The 23,040-nt window shown below is 44.1% G+C and overlaps 1 protein-coding gene and 1 non-coding gene across 3 annotated transcripts in view; one reads left to right on the top strand and one right to left on the bottom strand.

The window, feature by feature from the left end:
* The window catches only part of LOC135912242 (uncharacterized), a 106,739-nt gene that overhangs the window by 4,430 nt on the left and 79,269 nt on the right, over nucleotides 1-23,040 (bottom strand). For both annotated transcript variants that reach the window (XM_070527690.1, XM_065444620.2), the window contains exons 5-6: nucleotides 8,470-8,586; nucleotides 3,391-3,527 (exon numbers count right to left, since the gene is read on the bottom strand). In XM_070527690.1, the coding sequence (XP_070383791.1) occupies nucleotides 3,391-3,527; nucleotides 8,470-8,586 (254 nt within the window). The remainder of the gene's footprint in view (nucleotides 1-3,390; nucleotides 3,528-8,469; nucleotides 8,587-23,040) is intronic.
* Nucleotides 992-1,064, top strand: TRNAS-CGA (transfer RNA serine (anticodon CGA)). Its single transcript has one exon. It is a non-coding gene; the product is annotated as a tRNA-Ser (tRNA).

Raw genomic sequence — 23,040 nt, 5'->3', positions numbered from 1 at the left:
GTAGGTGGGTCTGTACAATTAGGCACGCGTTATAACTTAATGGTGCAGTGGGCAAGCAGGAGATAATCCCAGTAGAGCCGGGGTGGGGGGGGGGGGGAGGGACCACAAACCATCGCTTGCCGTGACATCCTTTAGCGCTTATCCCATCGATTTCTCGTCTGTATATTTTACGACTAGGCTTCAACATTGTCCCGCGACGCTTGCTCTCCGTTCTTTTTGCATTGTTTTCTTTTTCATGTGTGCGTTGCAACTGCGACATCAAAGAGGCCGATCAGGTGAGATCAGTGCACAAGCGCTCCTAGAAGTGACGGCCTTGGCAAAAAGAAAAGGTTAGCATTATTCTATATGTTTGCGTCAATTCTTTGCTTACGACAGCTCTGCATGGAGAAAGTGGCTCTTTGGCCATTTTGCATCTGTAATGTCATGTCAACCTGATTTATTAATTTATTTCCGATTTCCTTTTAAACCCAGTGACTTATGAGCCACCGAAACAAATATGTCGCAATAATATACATATCTTTTATATATATATGTATATATATATATACATAGTCTTATCATGAGAAACCTACAAGCACTGACACCAAGGACAACATAGGGGAAATTACTTGCCACTTTAATTTCCGTTAATTTATCGTTTCTTCATTACATTTATTAAGCACAAGTAATTTCCCCTATGTTGTCCTTGGTGTCAGTGTTCGTTGGCTTCTCATGATATGACTAATAATAATCGGACCCCTCGGTTAACCCCCTTTCTTCTCGTTTATTACATAACGAGGGTCTCGAATCCAGCAACATTGATGCCTTCAGGTAGCATATGTGGGTTTGTTGACCAGTCGCCTTCACCCAAAAAGATCACGCTCTCGTGACGCCTGCGGAAACAAGGACGTCCCACGTCCGCCGCCAAGGTCTGTGAGTGATGGCGCTGGCTAACATTCCCAGGGTTCTACTAGTACACAAAAATACCCAAGAAAGTGGATGGGGAAACAGCGCCGCGGTAGCTCAATTGGTAGAGCATCGCACGCGAAATGCGAAGGTTGTGGGTTCGGTTCCCACCTGCGGCAAGTTGTTTTTTTCATCCACTTTAATTTCCATTAATTTATCGTTTCTTCATTACATTTATAAAGCACAAGTAATTTCCCCTATGTTGTCCTTGGTGTTAGTGTTTGTTGGCTTCTCATGATCTGACTAATAATAATCGGGCCCCTCGGTTAACCCCCTTTCTTCTCGTGTGAATTATATATATATATATATATATATATATATATATATATATATATATATATATATATATATGTGCTTATGTTTACGTCATTTTAATAGCTACATTATCTCTATTCTAGATAAATATTCTGCTTTGAAACCTTACAGCAGAACCAAATTTATCTAATTGTCACTCGATATCTCTTTAACGAGTTTATTGTCAGTCGTAGCGCCGATAAATGATATGAGAGACTCGAGGCTGCATTGCTGCAACAAACTATCGAAACTATCAGCCCCCTTTAAGCAAGAACGTTAGCACAAATTGCCTTGCACAGGCTGTATAACAACGATTTAGAGCACTGCGTGCCAGTGATGTTTCACCTTGCTGTTCCCACTTCTATGAAGTGACAATCAACCTATCCCTTACGCCGGGCAGAGCGTATCCTCGTGCTGCTTCTTAGCACGCAGATGTATAACGGCAGTTTGTCTCGGTTCAGTGCTTTAACCTCGTCTTTTAAATTAAGATATACACAAAGACGCAATTTAAGTTACGTTCTTTCGAAAGCTCAAAGTTTTGTTATGGAAATCAGTTTTGGATGCACCATCGCTATTCGCATAACTTGGTTGCTAGTAAATATTTATTTCTTTACAAAAAAAGAAATTTCGCGTTTCCGATTCTTTAACGGGCACAATCAAAGAATATTTTCTGGCGTGCGCTTTGGTACACTTATCGCAGTGTTGCCAGAAAACTTATAGCTCGATTGTGTTGGTACCAACAAACTTAGACGTGGTGAGATTTGCCCAATGGAACTAATGTGGTTTCGGCATTATTGATTTTTGTTTTTGGTGGGGATGTAGCTTTTGCCTGTTCAAATATAAGGAAATGCACTTTTTGCTCATAGGTACTACATGTACGATCATGCACTTGCGCTTTGCTTCAGAGGTAATATTGGACAAATCATTGCACTGCAATACGCAAGTCATGCATGCAAGTCGTCAAGAGCACATTATATTAGGCATTGGGGATTTACAACTCGTGTCCCGAACGCTAGATTGAGCTGTCATTTTCAGCAGGAGAAACCTGAGGTGCGATCTTGTACGCGTTCCAAACTCGAACGGAGGCGGTTCGTTCTTTCCGTCGCGAAATTGGCGGTCCGTTCCGTTGCGTTCGTCCGATAGCAGACAACACGGAATGATTGACAGCAGATATCACTTCACAATTGACGTCATGGCGTTCTTCACCGTTCAAACTGACCAACCGTGTGCGGCTCGGTGGAACGGACCGCCTCCGTTCTATTTTGAAACGCGTACAAGATCGCACCCCTGAAATCTCCGAGTTCAGTTTGTAGCAACCAAAATGTAGTTCCATGAATGTCATGGGGCAGTCGCATAAATACAGAAAATTTCAGCCACATGTGGCTTTATTGTGTTAACCTCCTAGTTTGAGGTATTATGGCTAGTGTGTGCTTGTGCAACATGACGAACAGAGCAGGTTGCGGCACCAGACAGACGCATCTGTGATACTGTTTGTACATTCATCTATGACAGTACAATATATATATATATATTTATATATATATATATATATATATATATATATATATATATATATATATATATATATATATATATATATATATATATATATATATATATATATATATATATATATATATATATGCTGTCAGAGGTACCGTGAAAGTTAAGTCTAAACAACGCCAGAGAGGCATCGGATCTAACCTATTTGTGTTTGTTAATTGTTATTTTTATTGTTAATTGTTGTTATTTGTGTGTTAATTGGTTATCCATTGTCCCATCGTCTGCTCTCTAACAATAGCCATGTAAACGACGCGAAACGACTAGCACATTTATGCTGTCTCATCTTCTCTTGTCCCGTCGCTTGCTCTTTCACCATGTTGAACGAAAACCAACCAGGCTTCCTCGGAAATTTCCATGAGCCAAACCGAAGTAACAGCCAGCAGACTAAATTCCAGGTGTCACTGCGACTGCGGTCAAACATTCAGGAAAGTAGTACATCTCTTACCACGTCGCCTGCACTGATCGCCATGTTGGCCTACGGTACCGTTGGCACGAAACAAAAAAAAATGGTCGTTGTGGTTTCCGCAGCCTTTAACAGACATCCTTCAATTTAGGTTTTCCGAATTAACCATCAGAACGCTCACTCACCTGTTGCTGCTGTGCCTCCGGCGAACCGAAGCAGGCGCGAGCCACCAACGGCATGACCATGCAAACGCCCATGACCAGTATGGCTATCATCATTACCGACATCGAACCGAAGGAGCGCCAGAAGCTCGTGCCGAAGTCTGCACGAGAGAAACGTACGCGTGAAACACGTGTTCTACGACGTAAGCGTGAAACGTACGCACGAGAAATGTGCGGGTGGCGTTCACTTCGCCTACTGTAACAAAAAAATACGAGGACACCTAAGAACTTCTTAAGATTTGTGAATGCGAAACCAATAATTTCCCATTGAATACCCCTTCCCTCCCCCAAAGCTATGAGTTATGAACTTTCAGTTACAAACCCATCGCGGGCAAGCGAACGCGTTCAGACAAACGAGCAAGCTAACAAAGAACCAAACTTTATTCAAACATCACCGAATGTTCAGGAGCGCGGACAAAAAGCCTTCAAGAGGCGTGAGTTGGCCCGTGCCCCCCTACAAATGGGAAACAGCGAGAATAGCGTGGTCTAGCTAAACCGGTTACACATTTGTGGTACACATGTTTTTATAATGAATATAGAAAATAATTATTATTTTCTAGTACAAAAAGAAAGACAATCGTAAAGAAATATGTAAGCAATGAGAAATATCAGTTTCTACGGTATACATAAAACAATATAAAGCTTACTGATGAAGTTAGAATATATTTCCTGTACACCGTTAACGAATGTGGCTATAGATATCAGCCTTCAGAATCAGATGCCTAAACGGCCAAGCCAACGACATCGGTGTAGCGTTATAAATTTTGCTACAATTCCGCGCATTTTTAAGCTCGATATGTAGGACATACAAAAATACGGGTAATTTGCGTAATATTTGGGCAATATGGGCAAATACGGTTAATTTTAGACGCTTGGCCAATGCCTCCTAGATAACACAAGGCCGGTAGACTTCGATGCGAAACGTCATGTTACCTTGCCCGGCTGCCATAGAATACAATTGGGACGCTCTCGAGTAAGCAGCGGTAATTTTTACGTCACCACTTTCGTCACGCCAGGCTTGACAATGTAAATATTGGTCCGTATAGCAATGATGTTAAAAAGCAGAGTGCACAGGCCCGCTAACTACAAGGCGCTGGTTTTGCAATGTGGCCAAGACACTCGGCTTCTGAGCGTAAGGTAGTCGGTTTGAAATCCACAACCGCGAACGTTTTTTTCTTTCGAATTCATTTTGTGTTTCATGCATTATTTATGCATAACGACTGCCGAAGTGAAGTTAGCACATGGGCGAGAGCTCACGCACGCAAGAAAAGCGCGCATACCACAGGAATCCTAGAGTTAGAGAGAGGGTGACGTGGCGTCGTGGGGATGCCCTCTCTCCTCACGCAACATCTGACGTGCCAGAACGACAGGTGGTTTACCCTTTCACCCGACCGGCTCGATCGGGGCACGCACGTGACGTGTAATTGCAGCGAATGGTAACTGAGGTGTCGTTTCTCTGCTAAGGACGCCGGATTTCTCGCTCAACGGGCCATTTCATGCTTTGGCATCAACAAAACTTGTCCTTCATATATAAACGCCATACAAAGGCGTCTGTACTCAGCGTTACAGAAACAGTGCTAAACCGTATGCCTTCCACCAGCAGCATGAAAAACAAGCGCCTAACATCAGCACGAAGTAGAAGCATGAAATATGTGCGCACTGTCTCACGTTGTTTACAGATACGCTAACATTTATGCGTTGCACCACAAGCGTGAGACACAAGCGTCAAGTGAGAGCATGAAGCATAGGCTTGAAATGTCGTAGCCAAGTTCATGCCGTCCGCGTTCCCTTCGCCTATAACATCAAAAAGGCGAGACAATGAATGATTTTTGGTGGCATAGACTAGACAGTTAAACGTCGAATTGCATACGTTTAGGAGGGAAACTTAAGCGCAGACGAGAAAATGTAACCAAAGCTTAACGGTTCGTCTATGTCTTTCATAACTGAAAGCTTATCACGTTGGTGACGCGGAAATGATGCATAATTGATATCAAATCCTTATAATTTACAAAAGAAAGAGAACGTAAGCAACTGGTAAAGATATTGCGGAAGATAGATTTATTGTGCCCCACAAAAAAGAGTTAGACAGATATCAGCCTTCAGAGTTAGATGTCTAAACAACCAAGCCAGCGATATCGGTGTGACATTATGAATTTTACTATAATTGTGCAAAATTTGACGCTTCGGTAATGCAACGAAGGTTGTCCGAAATCCTCAATTTTTTCCAATCCTTGCACAAACCATTGCAGTCTCTTTATGTTGATAAGACGTTCAGCAGCCTCGAGCATGCTTTCCATATCGAAGACGTAACAGTAAATGCGGAAGCTTCAGCGTGGTGTGGCCATTCATAATGCGATTGTCTTAGTTGCAGTTGAAGTAATGTAGCCTACCAGTTGAGAGGAAGCTTTAGTTCGGGACCAATTCCGATGCCGCCTATTCGAATACATGTAAAACGGAGAAACGTTTTTCCCAGAAATCAATCAATCAAAAGATCAATCAAGCAACCTCGACCAAAGATTCCTCTTTTGGGTCCCTGTAACATAATGTTTGCTGTTTTCTTGAAGCTCTGGCCTGTATAAATGCCACCATCGACACGGTCGCTGAAAACGTTCCCACTTTTTTCTCTTACGGCACAACAGGACGCTGAAGTTGCTTGGTGTGCAGCATGGGCGGCAAAGTAGCTGGCTAAACAGTTAACGATAACGCATTCACAAAACCGCATGCTTTTGCAAAAATGAAATTTGGAGGGTTAAGGGAAAAAGACTAGTTACGCATCACCAATATGAAGTACACGAAAACGGTGAAATCATTTTTTTCTTCAGCAGCCACGGCACCCATATTCATGAGATTTGTTGCATTTGAAAGAAAGAGGTAAACTATAGTGACTGTAGCCCGGACATTTGTTTATTTTATTTAGGCCATTACCCTTTTAGGCAAAGTTCTTAAAGGGGCAATATAAAATTTAAAAAAACGCCCGCCTATCCATTCAATATACAAAATTCAAAAGGGCTGTCACAGTTTTTTAAGCTTCATACAGCGCGACATCTCAAGCAGACATAATTTATATGTTAAACACCGCTGTTGCATGTACCACTAACTTGTGAAGAAGACTTGCAAAAAACTCGTCAAAATTGCAGAAGTTTCACGCAGGCTGACAATTCATTTAGCGAAATTTGTAGTTTTAGATGCTCTAGCGCATGCAGATTATGCAGCTGTGATATGTTTTTATGGTTCACAGATCCAGATTTCTAAATACCTGAGTAAACCACGGAAAAAACTAATTACGCTGTGCATAGCGTGATGGAAGCAATTGTGTGTTTTGTTTTAAGACGCATTAACATTCTTTTTTTCAGTGGAAACCACGCCACGAACTCAAAAATTCTCAGATATATTTTATCTTCTTCTAATAGCCGGATAATCAGCATACAAAAACATCACCCGTTTCAGAAGAGAACCATATTGTCGAACACCACAGGCCTCATAACCGTTCTTTATACAGGGTGACCCAACTATCATGCCGCAAGATTTAGAAACACGCAAATGCAACGTAGCTGGACAAAGCCAAGTTAACATTGTTTGCCGTTCCTTGAAGATCCTCATATTATTCTTTTCGCATTCCGCCTAATTACATAACTAGATTTAATTCAAGTCTCAATGAAGAAAGCGCATGGCAAGTTGAAAAACTCTTGATAAAGCTTTTTGTTTCTCAATACGTGCTGCATAAAAGTGTTTTCCCGAGCGTGAAAGAAGCACGTGAATAGACGCAAAGTGCTTCGTCGGCCAAGCGTGTATCGGCGGACTCCTTCCACGCTCGCAACAGTAAGTGAGCTGCAGTGGAAAACGTAAGAGGGCTAAGCGGACAATCTCTTATGCAAAAAACAACGCGACACGGGAGCTGTGTCTCGCTCTTCTTTGCCGAAGTCCTTGTCCGTCTTACGCTGTTATTTTCCAAAATCAAGAGTGAGAACTGTGTAACCCCCGCAGGCAACACATTTAAATATACATACATATATATATATATATATATAAACGAGAAGAAAGGGGGTAAATCGAGGGACCCGATATTTATTAGTCATATAATGAGAAGCCAACAAACACTGCCACCAAGTACAACATAGGGGAAACTGTATGTGCTTAATAAATTAAATAAAGTAATGATAAATTAATGGAAATTAAAGTGGATGAAAAAACAACTTGCCGCAGGTGGGAACCGAACCCACAACCTTCGCATGTCGCGTGCGATGCTCTACCAATTGAGCTACCGCGGCGGCGTTTCCCCATCCACTTTCTTGGGTATTTATGTGTACTAGTAGAACCCTGGGAGTGTTAGCCAGCGCCCCCACTCACAGACCTTGGCGGCGGACGTGGAACGTCTTTTTTGCCGCAGGCGTCACGAGAACGTGATCTTTTCGGGTGAAGGCAACTGGTCAATAAACCCACATATGCTACCTGAAGGCATCAATGTTGTCGGTGTCAGTGTTTGTTGGCTTCTCATTATATGACTAATAAATATCGGGTCCCTCGGTTAACCCCCTTTCTTCTCGTTTATATATATATATATATATATATATATATATATATATATATATATATATATATATATATATATATATATATATATATATATATATATATATGTGTGTACATATATACGGCTTAACACTGTCAGCTTGGACACGCTCTATATGTACGGTTGTTTGAAGAAAACGCCGGCGAGAATTTGCTCGAGAGGACGATTGTACGCGGCAGAAACGCGGCCAAATCAAATTTTGTTGTTCGCTCGGGCTTTTACGCTAGGCGGACTCGCGTTCGAACTCGCGATCCAGCCTCGAGGAGCTCGGACGCACGCGAAAGCTTCGGAGCCGGGAAGCACCAAAGCACGAGTTGCCAAACACCCTGAGCGCTCTTCTAAACTTCTAAGCTTCTAAGCCACTCCAGACGTGGCACGCGGTAGACTCGCGACACGCGAAAAAAAGTTGCACGCAGAAACGCAGAAGTCGTGCAAACGTAGAAAACTACTTCGTGCGAGCACTTTGCACTCACCGCATTTCTCGTCGCTGTTATCGCCGCAGTTGTTGTGGCCGTCGCAGGCGAAGTTGTCAGCGACGCAGCGGTGGTTGGCGCACTTGAACTGGCTGAAGGTGCAGAACGTTGTTCCGGCTGCGCCCAGAAAAGAAGCAAGCACATGAGAGAGTCGCTGTGTATGCGACCGTGTTTTGAGCGCGGCGGCTGTTGGGCGCCCGTTCCTGCCGAGAGCACCGGGGTAACCGAGTGAGAGAGAGCGGTTTAATTTTTAATTTCTTCTGCGTTTAATACAAAACGAACGTTTAACTTTAAACGTTATAGGTAACGTGTAGTTCCTAACCGAAGTTAAACGTTACCTTGCGTGCACCGCTGCTCTTTGTCTGCGTAGTGAACAGAACACACAGTGGAAGGTGCTTGCTTGAGGCGTTGGTGTGCGGCATACTTGACCTCCCAGTGGCTGAGCACATTCATTGTCTCACATGACACATGGCAGCGTCGCACAAGTAATAAGCTGTAATCGAATTACACGGATGTGCGTGCCAAAACCACAATCGGGTTATGAGGAACGCCGTAGTGGCGGACTCCGGATTAATTTTGACACCGTTGCTCTCCTTAACGTGTCCCTAAATCTGAGTGTACGAGTGTTTTTTTTTTTTGCGACCCCTCGAAATGCGGCTGTCACGGTCCGGACCTCGAGCAATTACATAGCAGCAAAGCTACTGCGGCGACCACAGAAGTGTTGATTTGACGTATGGCCACTTCCGTAGTGTCGCCTAGACCGTATGGTGAACTTTATTGCGGCTCTGCTTCCGCACGCCCTGCCTAAGATTTCCACTTGCAATATTTTCATGGTGGTTATTTTTCAGAAATAACAGAACCGTACTGTACCGTACCTTGAGCTTAAATTTATCCCCTTTGTCTGCAACCTCTGCATTGTCTATAGTAGTAGAATTTCCTTGCCTTCTTACCTCACCTTTTTCCTATTCACCCTCCCCACCTCGTATTGGAACTCCGAGCGGACTGCCAAGGCTGTTATTCACTCGTGTTGCGACAGCTTCTGTTCTACCCATTCTCTGCTTCCTCTCCCCCTTCTCTCTACCATTCTATCTAGCTTCCCCCCTGGACTTGCACGCTAGTAGAAAGGAAAGCGTTGCAATTTCTCCAATGCTTTTGCGGAGGTTCGCGGATGATTACACCTGTCAAGAGGCTATTATGCCGTCTCCCAGGGAGCTCCAGGAGGCATTGTGCATATTTGATGTGGTACAAAGGTCCAAATGAGTTTATTGTGTCGCCTTTCCTTTTCTGCCGCGCTCCTGTCCCGTATAGACACGCTCTGAACCGGCTCTGAATGGTTTCCGACGCGGTGTGCCAGACAGCAGTACCAGTGAGAAAGCCGAAGGAAGGGGCAAAGAATGCTTCCCTTTAAAAAGCGCCTAGAGAGAAGAGAGCGCGCCGAGGGAAGCGAAGGAGGGGGAGGGAATGGCACAACCATGAGAAGAAAAACGTAGTGCCGCGCCACATTCGCACTGCGGCGACGATGACCGCGAGATGGCGCCAGAGAAGTGCGCGTCGTCTCTATGGAAACAAAGCGCTGCGTGAGTGGAGGTCTGTCTGCGGCGGCTGCTGCGAATCGCGCCCACGCGCTGCCTCTCGCGATGTCCCGATTAGCGAGGCAGTCCCGCCACACTTCGCTCCGTTTGCAACCTGCCGCATGAGACAGACTGCCCGCACCAGCCAGTACATCGCGAAATGAAAACACGTATAGAGCTGCGCTAAAATTCTGGATTAGAAAGTATCGTAATCGTTGGTGAATTTCTTATGCGCGCCAGTCACGTGATTTTTGAACGACAATGGTAGAGTTGGCTCGTTGTTGACAAAGTCGCTAAGTTTAGCGACATTTTAGTCACCTTAATGGGACACTAAAGAGAAAAATAATTTCTTCTGCATCAGTAAATTACCTTTCTACGACACTAAAAACAACACTCTTACCACAATACGACGCTTGGTAGGCCAGAAAAAGCGCAAGAACGAAAGACGGGCGGTGACTCCTCCTTGAGGTTTCCGCTCCTGGTCGCTGTGACGTCATGGATTTTGATGGCATCTTCTAGGGCCTACTTATACAGCGGTACAGATTGACTGCTTTGTGTTCTAAAGGAACCAAATATTAAGCGTAGCAAGTATCGGGAACCTTTACTCAGGCAATGTGGCCCAAATGCGAAAGCATACTTTGGAACCACTGACGTCATACTGACGCACAGGCGCTGGGGTTTCGACGCGAAATTCAAATACTGATACTTCGACCTTCACTTCTCATCTAATAACGAAGCTATTATTTTGAAATGACTGCCTGCAGGGTTCTCGAGCAATGCTATTTCACTTTAGTGTCCCTTTAACAACTCTTCCCTGATGTAGATTTAGACAATCTTAAATGACATTTTTAGTGTTGGGCATGGCCAGGTATTTGTCCTACCGCAATTCTTCAGAAAACTGAAGCTAACTTCAACGCATCGCTTTTACTTCATTTCCACATAGGACATATGCGTATACGTTTCTCGCTATCGGGCGCATTAAAGCTGTTTCTTTAGGCTACGCACAATCTAGAGACTTCATAACGTTTTCGAAAGTGGCGCGTCGTTTTCCCGTAGAACACTGACTTTTGATTCGCAACCCCAGCAAGAAATACAAAGCAAGAGTCCTAAAAAAATAATAAGGAAGTTGTGTAGGAAGAAGTAACCCTACCGGCCCACAAGAAATAGCCAAAAATTGTACCGAGTCTTCCTTGAAATATTGCGCTCAGGCAAGCCGCGTTTTCAGTGCAAGCCTATATCACCCGAGACTCCTTCAATATTATCCTACGCGTTGCTGCTACCTTGCTCAAGTAATTCTTTCAACTGATGTCTTTTGGGGTCATTTTTTGTTACTTGCTCACTGACCGCCTGATGAGCTCTTCTAAAGTGACAAAAACATGCCGCAAACGGCATCCCTTAATGCTCCCTAACCTCTCGCTTCCGCAACACCCTCCCATTCCCTTCTTTTTCTTTTATTCTTTTTTTCTTTCTTGGTCTCTTCTTTTTCTCCATTTCTTTCTATTCTTTTCTCCCCACTTTCCCACTCTCCCGCTCTTGTCCCCTCGTCTTAAGAACCACGCTTACAGATGTCAGGCGACAGTGCTCATTATTTTTGAAGTCTCTCCCTTTACAACCAGCTGCCACCGAGAACAACCGCACGTGACGTCACTATACTAACCCTTTAAAAGTAACATGCCGGGTATGACGAAGCCGCCTTTGACGAAGATAGGTCCTCCTCTCGAAACGTTGGCCACCCTTTCTGAGGCACCTTATCGCTGGTTATAACCTTTATACCACCGAAAATAAGAGACTACACAGGGGCCATCTAGTGTCAAAAACCTACAAAAAGAAGGTAAATGATGAATGTATAATCATCAACAGTTCAGACCGAAGCTGTAATTTTGCTCATGAAGACTATACCCGTCCGCGACAAAGAAATCATTAAAACAAATATTTAAGCAAGTCGTTATTATCGCCACCATAATTAACTGATTCTTCCAAAAAAGTTATTCGGATAGGGTTCTGGTGACAATGTCCAAAAGAAAGCTACCGTCATACCACAGCGGTGGGATACGTCACTTGCGACACGACCTACGCTGTATCTGCTGGGACCGAGGAACAAAGGGATGCAAAACTAAATGCAAAAAATTTAGCAAGCAGCAATACCTTCGTCGTGCTCTACCACTTCAAATGCCTAAATCCTTCGGCTCTGCTAAAGAGCACGCAAGGGTCAATTCTTAACTAAGCTAACGAGTGGAAGAAAGAACGAAATACGACAGCATTGCATTGCCTGTGCTTTGAGCGAATGTCCACCGGACGCAAGTACTGGAGTTATATGCACAAAAGAACCGCTTCTTCATAGTGCTTCTGTCTTTGATAAGAACAGCACAGCCTAGCATCCATCTTTTACTGTGGTGTGTAGAAATGTTCGAAGAACCCGAACAAGGACGAGTGCTATTTGTAGAACAATCAGTACACTTCCCCATATTTTTGCAACACTTCATTCCAAGATGCAACTGTTAGAGAATGCGCAATACCCATCATTCGCATTCTTTCATTGAAAGCAATATTTTCATTATATTTATTTTTGATAACTTCTAATATAATATACTATCGATGTCATTAGGCAACTCTTAAAGTGGTACGGAGTTATTGGATTATGATGTTCATTACGTACTGTATTTTTGGCTCTACATACATACTTGCGTAGGAAGAAGTAACCCTTCCCCACCATAATGGCCAAAAATTGTACCGAGTCTTCCTAGAAATATTACACACGCACATACACACACACATACATACATACATACATACACACACATACATACACACACACACACACACACATACATACATACATACATACATACATACATACATACATACATACATACATACATACATACATACATACATACATACATACATACATACATACATACATACATACATACATACATACATACATACATACATACATACATACATACATACATACATACATACATACATACATACATACATACATACATACATACATACATACATACATACATACATACATACATACATACATACATACATACATACACACACACACACACACACACACACACATACATACATACATACATACATACATACATACATACATACATACATACATACATACATACATACATACATACATACATACATACATACATACATACATACATACATACAAGGGCACCGAGTGCCCAATTTTTATCAGTCTAATATAAGAAACCAACAAACGAAGCACCAAGGAGAACATAGGGTACATTACTTATATGACGAATAAAAACTGGGCATCGGGTTTCCTTTCCTCTCATTCGTTACATAGCGAGGCCTCGAACCCGGCAGCATGGATGCCTTCAGGTAGGATGTGTGGGTTTATATACCAGTTGCCGTCGCCCAAAATGATCAAAAATTATCACGCACACGTGACGCCTACGACAAAAAAAGGATGTTCCGCATCCGCCGTCAAGGCCGTGCGGTGTGGCGCTGGCTAATGCTGCCAAGTTTAATTCTAGTAGTTAAACATAAATACCCCTGGAACAGGACAAGAAAATGGTGCCGAGGTCACTCAATTGGTAAGAGCATTGCACACGTAATGCGAAGACATGGCTTCATGCCCCACCTGCGGCTAGTTTTCTTTATCCATTTTCATTTCCATTAGTTTATCATTTCTTCAATTCAATTAGTAAGTACAAGTAATTCCCCCTGTGTTGTCCTTGGTGTCTTTGTTGGTTGGCTTATGATATTTAGAAAGGTATCTCAAAAGTAGCCTTAGGCTTTTTGCTAACTAGAGATGACTTTCCTACTTTCCAGCTTCTACGTAACAATGGAAATATATGCCTTGAAGTAAATAGTAAAAAGCTATTTTGTAAGTGTCTTAATTAGCTGCCCGAGCAGTGCCAGTTTCCATGCAGATAAGTTCTGCAGCTTCCAAAAATTGGCCAGCAAAGGCGGAACGGCGCTATCTGTTAAAATCATTTTTTAAAATCTTTTCGAACTGAAGTTTTATATCATTTTATATATGTTTGCTACTGCCACCATGACAGTGGTTCTATAAGGAAGCCGGGACCTTGACAGGCCTATTCGTATTTCGTCCTGGCCTACTAAATTATGATAAAGTTTGACGTACCGAAACAGCACAGCAACTTGTGAGTGACACCATAATAGGAGCCTTGAGAATAATTTCGACAAACTGGGGTTACTGCATAAACATTACTGCATTGCGCCCCCATCTGCATGCAGCTGCCCGGGCAGGTAATCGAACCCACGACCTCAGCAGCAGAACGGCATGTCGACAGAGCCACATCGACAGGTAAGAGAACATAGATAAATTTCAAACTTCGAACACATAACTTCGTAAAATAAGCAGGCGTTCACATACGCTCCGAGCTATTTGGATCTGCTCGTCTGCGCTAGACTTAACAAGGTATAGAGCTCACTAAGTTGGTGTGTGTTTGAAACATTGAAACCAGCTAAATCCAAAACGCACATAAGCACAACATAAGTTGGAGGGGCCAAACTGGAACTGAAGAACTGCCGCAGGTACCCAGCACCTCTACCACTACAGACAACGGCCGACCGAGCGCCCTATTTTAAACGTGCGCGTGCCAGCGTACGAGAAAGCCGAAGACGAAAGGTGATGATGATTATGCACATGTCAAAACAATGAAGTCCACACTTGGCGATCGCACTGCATTCGTTATTTACCATAATAAAACACTCCCGCTATTCCTTCCAGCCATGTGCCGACGTCTCCTTGTTTGCGGAAGTTAAGCTTTTGACTGGTTTTCAGCTTTCAATCACGTGTCCAGTTTAGTTGCACCGATTTAATAAGTGCTCGGCCAAGGGGTCCCATTTCCCTCCCACCAGGTTCGGGATAATAATCGATCCCGCACTTCATCCGCAATCAGTCTACGGCACAACAGACCCCACCGCTGGGCCCCCGCTAACAATGTTCTATTGCTTTCGCTGCCTAACGAGATTCAGGGCATTAAAACCCGTGAATCCGAGTGATCGGCCGGTACGCGTTCGTGCGGACTTCCCCGAGCATGAAGAGCAGCGGTCCTAACGAGAACACGCGGAACAGGTGACGACGTCTGCGTAAGACAATGAAAAGCCGCGAGTACAGGCCGGACAGAGAGGGTGTGGAGATGGAGCTCGACCACGTGGACAGCTCGTGACGGTCGGCTTATTAAAATCTCGCTTGATCTTGGCCGTGCTTTCAGGCATGCCAATGCCGCCTTCTCGTGGAAGAGCACGTGATGGTCAGCATATTAAAATCTCCCTTGAACTCGTCCCCGCTTTCAGGCTGGCCAGTGGCGCATTCTTTGCGGCTGCAGACATGAGTTGAGGCTCACGCAGACAGGCAAAAGGGCAAGACAGAAAGATAGAGACAAAGGAAAGAAAAGCAGGATATCTCGAAAGCTCTTATTCAAGTGTCTGTACCATAGGTGACCTTGTTGACGTTTCGCGGTAGGTTTGAAATCCCTTCAGGGAAGAAGACGCGAGAAAGCGATTGCAAACATCTGTCAGTTGTGGACACAGTCGACGCCGTTCGGAAGATGAAAGCATTTCTGAGCTCCGGCAAGGTTGACCGCGAAGGTGCGGGTTAGTTATAGCCAGAGTTAGATAAAGTGAAAGGAAAATCCCAGGAGGATATGCGCACCGGTCGGCAAGGCTACCAAATGCATATAGCATTCAGCTAGAGGCAGGGCCAGACATCAAGTGAAATCTCCCTTAAGGCAGTGTTGTCACGATTAGTTTCATTGACATTTTTCTTTATTCGTGCGTTTGAAAATAGGAGGGCGCTGAAACTAGGCCTTTAGGAGTGGAGCGTGATAGCGTTGGAAGATCCCTGACTACTTCTCGCGCTTCCCGGCAACAGCAGCTTATCTAACCGTAATGTTTACCGGGAAATGCTGGGCGGCGAAAGTTAAGCTCGAAGGCGAGCTTTCTGATAGAAACACCGCCTCTTGCGTGCGCCGATCCCGGAGGTAGCCACAGAGCAGCGCGAAAACATTACATCATTTTCAGGCCTGTGTTATTGTTTCGCTCTTTCAATATTTACGTCTGAGAACGTTTAATATATAGAAGGCACGTGGTATCGGTGATTTGTTTCATCACATTTGTTTGTGGATAGTCATATTGAAAATTTCGAGAAATAACTTCGTCGAGAATGTATGACAAGATACGTGCAACTTTAGTGATAGAATGATGCTGCAATATAACCCGCATACCGCATGTCATACAGCAAGGAGTGGCATACACATATGCCGAAATATATACGGAAATTTTCTCTCACGCACAACTCCGCCGTCACCGGATTTTCTGTGACATGGGGTCCTTAACGCTTTTTCGTTAAAATATCTTTTGTTCTTGTTGTATGGGACAGGCGAGTGGTGTAGCCGAGGTACTCTATGCCTCAATCTCTGCACAGGAACTCATGTGAAACCGAAGAGAACAGAACTACAAAAAACCCTGCTGTTATTGGCAAGGGCACCTCGCACTGGTCAGGGGGCGCTACGGCACTTCCTTTTATGCACCGCCCCTCCCCCTCCACCCCAAGTCGTCGGCATAGACCGCTAGGCATGAAAAGAAAATGAAACGACATTTCTATTATAACAGGAAATGCATTTTCAAAGGTAAGAGGTGGTGCTAAAGTGACAAGGTGACGGGATGAAAACAGCTTTTGCTACGTTCGTCCTGTATGTCCCTCCCATTTTCGAGCTGCATGTTACCATAGAACCAGACCAATTATCCCGACCGCATTGCTTGTTAGGTCATGCTTCACCGCTCGTTTGAGCATGGTGCATCAAGCTACGCCATGCTGAACCTCGGGAATACTTGTGATTCGGTCTGATATCAATGGCGAACATATTCAGGCAAGTGCTGCTTTTGCACTCTGATATTTCAGTATACCTCAGACCCTCTCGCCTTGTGACCAAACGTGGGCATCCTCACGAGAGCGTCCTCATCCTAATCTGCTTCACTCATATGTGGTGAGAGGCGGCTGACGGGAAGATCAGCTTTGGAAAATTGCTAAAAGTGAGGGAGCGTGGAAGTTGTACGGTGAGGGCGATGGACGGTGACAGTCACGTTGTGAGGCTAAATGAGGTAAACCTCGATTCATAATGCTGAACAGCAGAGAAGTCACTTAGATCGCATTCTGAATGGGCTTGAGCTACAGAAGTTTTGAACCGCACTTGCACGAAGCCACTATAGAGCTCAGAACTCCGCCAAAGCCCACTTAGCTCATTCATACATTTAGAAAGATTTGATGCGCTTTGTAGACGATCACAATGAAGAAAACGGGACAGGCACAAGCGTCTACAAAGCGCACCTAATCTTTCCAAATACAATGAACCAACTTGCCCAACAACGCAATGTGCTCATTCGAACATGAGTGTTGATATTAGCTGTAGGTGAACTTAGCGACTGGGAGCTGCAGCAGTGATGAAAGCGGGAACAGTGGCGGCGACTTCTTTCGCATTGCTCCAAGACTCATTTCCCCCACTTATTGCCACAGATCAGTACACTCCATTTCCAAAATGAGCGCTCTCCAATTTGCCTTTTCTTACTATGAATAGGCACGGACAAGAACTTGAGGTTCGATGCTCTACAAGCATTGATAGCGTTTGCTGGTCTAGTGAAGGCTACTTAAAGAAAGAACGTCAGGGTAATATAACTAAACCTCGACTATACCACAAACAAAAACGAATTGCTTTATGTTTGGCGAGCTCAGAGTGACAAGGTCGAAGGACTTCATTTGCAATAAAAAAACATGGAATACAGAGTTTTTCAGCTTAACATCTATAACGGTGCGCTGTTGCTCTCATTCTCGCAAATAAGTGCAGCGGAGTAGTTGATTAGTATAACAGTAAGCTGAGCAGTTTTCTAAGACGACTTCAAACAAGCTCCCCGCGTTCAAATCCTGGCCGCTGTGGCAAAGCTTTCTGCATAAGAAAAGACGTCGCTAGCGAACAATTGAAGATATGTCTGGCGCTTTCTCCCGGTCGCCCACCCACCTTGTTTCCCTTTCCCTCACCCACGTGTGCGTTGAGGGAATCTCGTGAAATTCTGTTGAATTAAGCCGTAATGCGCGATCAAAAGCGAGAAGCGCTGGCTGCAACAGATAGCGAGTTCTAGCCGCTGATCCGCATGATATCTTCATTCGAACTCCCAAATTTTCGAGCCCGCAACCTGCTCGCAGAGGTCTGCAAGGATGACAACTGCGATAGTGCGCAAGGCCGTAACGAAGCGATAGCCACGGTAACGCAAAGTTGCGAATACTCGTTAGAAAGGCGAAACCTCTAAATGCAAAGTGTATTTCTCTTTCTTCAATATTGCCGCAGAGAAACTGTGTTTTGTTTTGTTTTCTACCGTATCTTTTGACGTCAAATGCTACTTCGTAGAACTTGTAGTTAGCACATCCTTATTTATTTATTTATTTATTTATTTATTTATTTATTTATTTATTTATTTATTCCTCAAGTGCTCCTGGAAAGGGGTTTTACATGAGGGGTACATGAGTTTACATCGAAGCAGTACAGCAGACTCGCTTCGCAGAGGAGCCTGTTTCAACGTGCGATGTATTCAGGAGGGCTTACTCAGAGCATGTGATCCTTATCTTAATATATACAAAGAATCTCAGTAAATTCCCCCACGCGTGGGTGTAGTACACTAAGCTTATTCTCCGATGCACCTGGGGATTGAACTACCTGACTGCCCAAGTGTGCACGTCCCAAAGAATTCGGGGATTATGCTTGTACGCAACTAAGAATTAACATAGGCAGCTCACCTCATCGATTGCGAAAATACAGGGCTGTACCTTGTTTCATCAGCTGCCTCTCACGCTAGAAAAGTGCTCTTTCTGCTAGTAACAAAATAGAAAAAAGAAGGCGGCTCATCCTGGGGGTTGCTTCACGAGCATTGCGGAATGGCTCCGCCTTTACGTTCTATCAGTGTCAATGTAAGGAAACGGGTGTGGCACGCTTCGAGAATTGCAATAGCCCGGCAGGAAATCACGTTTGTAAACTAATCTCACGGGCCGACTTAATTAGGCATTTGCTTGAAGTTGTAGCAAACAGAAGGCACTAAGAGGAGGGTAGCTTCTTTATTTTAGCGTTAGAATGTGAGCGAGGGAGGGTTCGCAAAATTTTCAACATGAGGCTGAGGTTGATGACGTGACTTGCATTATGACTATAAGGAAGGAAAAACAAGAAATAGGGCATTTTCTCAACTCTTCCTTCGAAAAGCTATCGTAGGTGCGATGGCGTGTAGGATTCAAGTTCCACCCGTTTTACTCTTACATCTAGCTAGAGGCTCTGCGTTCTGAATTCGCTATCGCTGCCGAAATCACAAGCGCAATGTGGCTATAGGATTTGACAAGGCTTCTTGCTGAGACAGTTGGTGCATGACTTAAGAGGAAGCTTTAGCTCGGGCCAGACTCGGACGCGGCCTATTCAAATATATGTAAAACGCAGAAACGCCTTTCTGAAATAACCCCTCGACCAATTTTAATAAAATTTGTTGCATTTGAGAGAAAAAGTTAAATTCTAGTGACTGTTAGAAGCGGAATTTTTCAGAAATTTGAAAGTTCGGAAAGAAATAAAAGCACAAAATTTACAAATTAGAAGCTCTGCATCAAGGATAGATATGGCGGTTCTGCAAAAGTCCTCTATTACAACATTCAAAGTGGACAAATTCGATATGTCAAGTTATATCCTACGTGAGTTCGTTACGTTGTGCACTAGGGTTCTGCAAAAGCTGTATTTCCATAGTACTAAATTTTTTAGATTCATGTGTAACATATCAATTTTGTCCATTTGAGATGTACTATTAGATGCAACTCACAGAATTGTAACATCTTTTTTCATTGCTGAGTTATGGTATCTGAAACGTTATATTTTCGTTTTCTGAAAGTTTGCGATTTTTGACAACCTTTATTAAAAAGTTGATCACCCAGGCGAAAAATTTTAAACCAACAGTCACTAGAGTTTAAGTTTTGCTTTTAACTGGAACAAAGCTCTTCAAACTTGCTGGAGTGGTTGCCGAGAAAAGCGAATTCTCCTTTTACATGTATTTAGATAGGAGCACCCGAGCTAAAGCTTCCTCTTAAGGACAAAAGGTACGACGCTACGCAGACGAGGACCAAGCAAGGCACAAACGACGTATAGGGGCGCCACCATGTCTCCCGCGCATATTGGCCACCGTCTATCTCTTATGTGTCCCACGTTGTCCTCGTCTGTTTAGCGTCGTACCCTTCGACCTTGTGTCTATAAGCACGCGCCGAGTGCCTAACCGCAATCTTTCTTTTTTTTTCGTTCTGGTTAACCGATAACGGTTCAGTTCACGGTCAACTCGCCTGCCAGAAAAAAAGACGGTTCAAACCGCTTCGAACCGGTTGAAGTTCATTTTGCAAAACCGAAGAATGACTACATGAAAACATAGAAATTTATTTCGTAGAAAATCTTAACACTGCGGCTGGCCTGCACTGAAAGATTACGCATGTTCTTCATGCCGCACGTAGTTATAAAATAAACATGCGGATCCAACACTAATGCTGTGGCTCTATGTGAAACGAGGCTTTGTGGAGAGAGAGAGAGAGAGGAGAACGTATTAAGGAAACGCAGAGCCATCTGGCCTCCTACTCTGTTCATGGCGAAGTGGAAGAGAAGAAAGATGGGGGACTGAGGAGTAATGCCGAGGAAAAGCAGTAGACTGCAAGTAATACACGTTCGTGTTCGGAGGGCCCGTTCACAGCCTTGAATCCAGCGCTGTGCTAACTAAAAATTTTAAAAAAGCCTTGATCGCTCGCTAAGTGGATACATCCTGCCAAGGGGCCCGGCCCCTTTTTTTTTACTGAATGGGGTGTTTTTATTTGGCGCCAACGAAGAGATCAATGCCTGCCCTTCACAGTCACACGGGGGACGAGGGACAAGCATATGTGCTCCACTGCTTCAGGTACTTTTCACGCATCACAGTATGTCGAGTCTGCGCGTCCGATGCGACGCAAATTTCGTCGCAATAACGCAGCGTCTAATCTGCTTCCCGTTGCGATACGCTGAAAACCGTACTGACGGTGCTGCTACTTTTCAAATAACGGGACGGTCGTGTGCATTTACAAATGAGGTTGCATAGTTGAGCCCCAAATCTAGACAGTGCATGCATGCAAAGCTCCTAAAAAGGGGACCAGTGTGAGCCGAACACACTTATCTTTCTTCTTTCGGCTGCACTCCGGAGTAAAAAACAAAAAAAGAAAGGTCAATAGGGAAGAAATCATAACGTTCCGGTTCAAGTCCGGTTCTAGCAAAAATACCAGGCTTTGCCGGTTTTTTTTTTTTTTCAATTTCAGTTTGATACCCTGGGCCTGGGACGCACCAGTTTCCCATACCGGCCGCAGCGCCATATCTCACAGGCTAGCGAACAGGACCAGTCATTTCGTGTAGGAAACCGCTGCGCATCCACTACGCCCTCCAGCCAGCGTTTATATCGGCGCAAGCGTTTCCCCGTTCTACAGACACGTAGCACCACTGCCGCACCATGGGCAGTAGTCGATGGCGCACATCTGGCGTCTGGGCAGGCGCGGGCACCAGACCGGCCGTGGTCGCATGGGTGCGAATGCTTACGTGGATCGGACAATGCGTTGCTTATCAGGTTCAAGCAAAGATAGAGTTGAAGCATGGAGTTAAGCAGGCGAGCGTTTTTGTTGCAGTTCAGAAAATCTTCCTCTTCACGTGGTATACCACATGGTATACCACGTGAATAGGAAGATTGGCTGGCGTCGTCAGGTCTCGTATATAAACCCTGAAACAGGCGTCACGTCAACTGACCAACCCCCTGCAGACCATACCAGCCTTTAGCGTGCTCCGATAAGTTCTCTATAAGCTAAAAAAGTGGCAACGCGTACTGCCGCAAAATGTAATATATCTATTTGACGGGCTTAAACGCGTCAAGGTTTTTATGAGACGCGTGTTATACTGGAAGTCTATCGTGTTGTTTCGGAACACCCGCATTGTAACTTGCACCGAAACCTCTGTACACGATCGTTCCTGCATCTTACCTGCCCTCCCTGCTTTCCTTCCCCACGCGTTCTTTGGTAAACACAAATAATCTTCTTATTTTATTTGCGTGCATTCATCTCACGTGAACGTGAGTAGTCGGGAACCCCCACAGACGCCGAGCATGTCTGACAACAATGCGTTTCGCAAGTGTTGATTGTAAAATATGGGTGTTCCAATTTTGTTATCGTACATTGTTATCGTATTGCATGCTTGTTAAAGTCAAAATTGACCGCGTTTTATCGTTTATCGTTGGTGTAATTTAAAGAATTCGCTGCTTCTTTGTTGTAACCAAGGAGGTTTACAAATTTTGCTCCCTCCTCGATTGCAACAAGACATGTCAATAGGCGACCTCGTTAGGTACTATACTACAAGCATCACTTTCAAAACGATGCTTCACAAGGAAAACTGCTTTTTCGGGGGGTAACGTACAGTCTACAAGAAACATTTTTCAACAAACGGGGAACCTGATCTGGTAGCTATTGACCCGGTACGTTGAGAATAAACCCGCTAGCAGTGCTTCCACACACACACACAAAAAAAAGAAAACGAGGCACAAACGGAGATAAGTCGCAACAGAACAACCAGATTGCTACTAGAATCTGAGTCGACATGATGCTTAGAAACGAGGGACTCTAACGATCGGATATAGATGGGCATGCTCACGTCAGCACAAAGGAAAGGACATTTCAAGAGAAGAGAAAGTTGATGTGATTTGGGTTCTGATGCTGGGCGAAAAGAAAAAACGAAGCGCTGGTGAACTGAAAAGCAGAAGGTGAAACCAAACGTAAAATAACATAGCTTAGATAAAAAAACTGGGGTTTGTAATTTTGTGAAAGTCTTAAAAAAAATTGTCGGTTCTGGGTGTTTAAAGCGCTCTTTTGTGAAGATGATATGCACCGATGGTGATATGCTGACGAGGC

The sequence above is a fragment of the Dermacentor albipictus genome, chromosome 10 (genome assembly GCF_038994185.2).
Source record: "Dermacentor albipictus isolate Rhodes 1998 colony chromosome 10, USDA_Dalb.pri_finalv2, whole genome shotgun sequence".
NCBI classification, from domain to species: domain Eukaryota; kingdom Metazoa; phylum Arthropoda; class Arachnida; order Ixodida; family Ixodidae; genus Dermacentor; species Dermacentor albipictus.
Note: the sequence above shows the minus strand (reverse complement) of the source record. Positions and strands in the feature narration are given on the sequence as shown.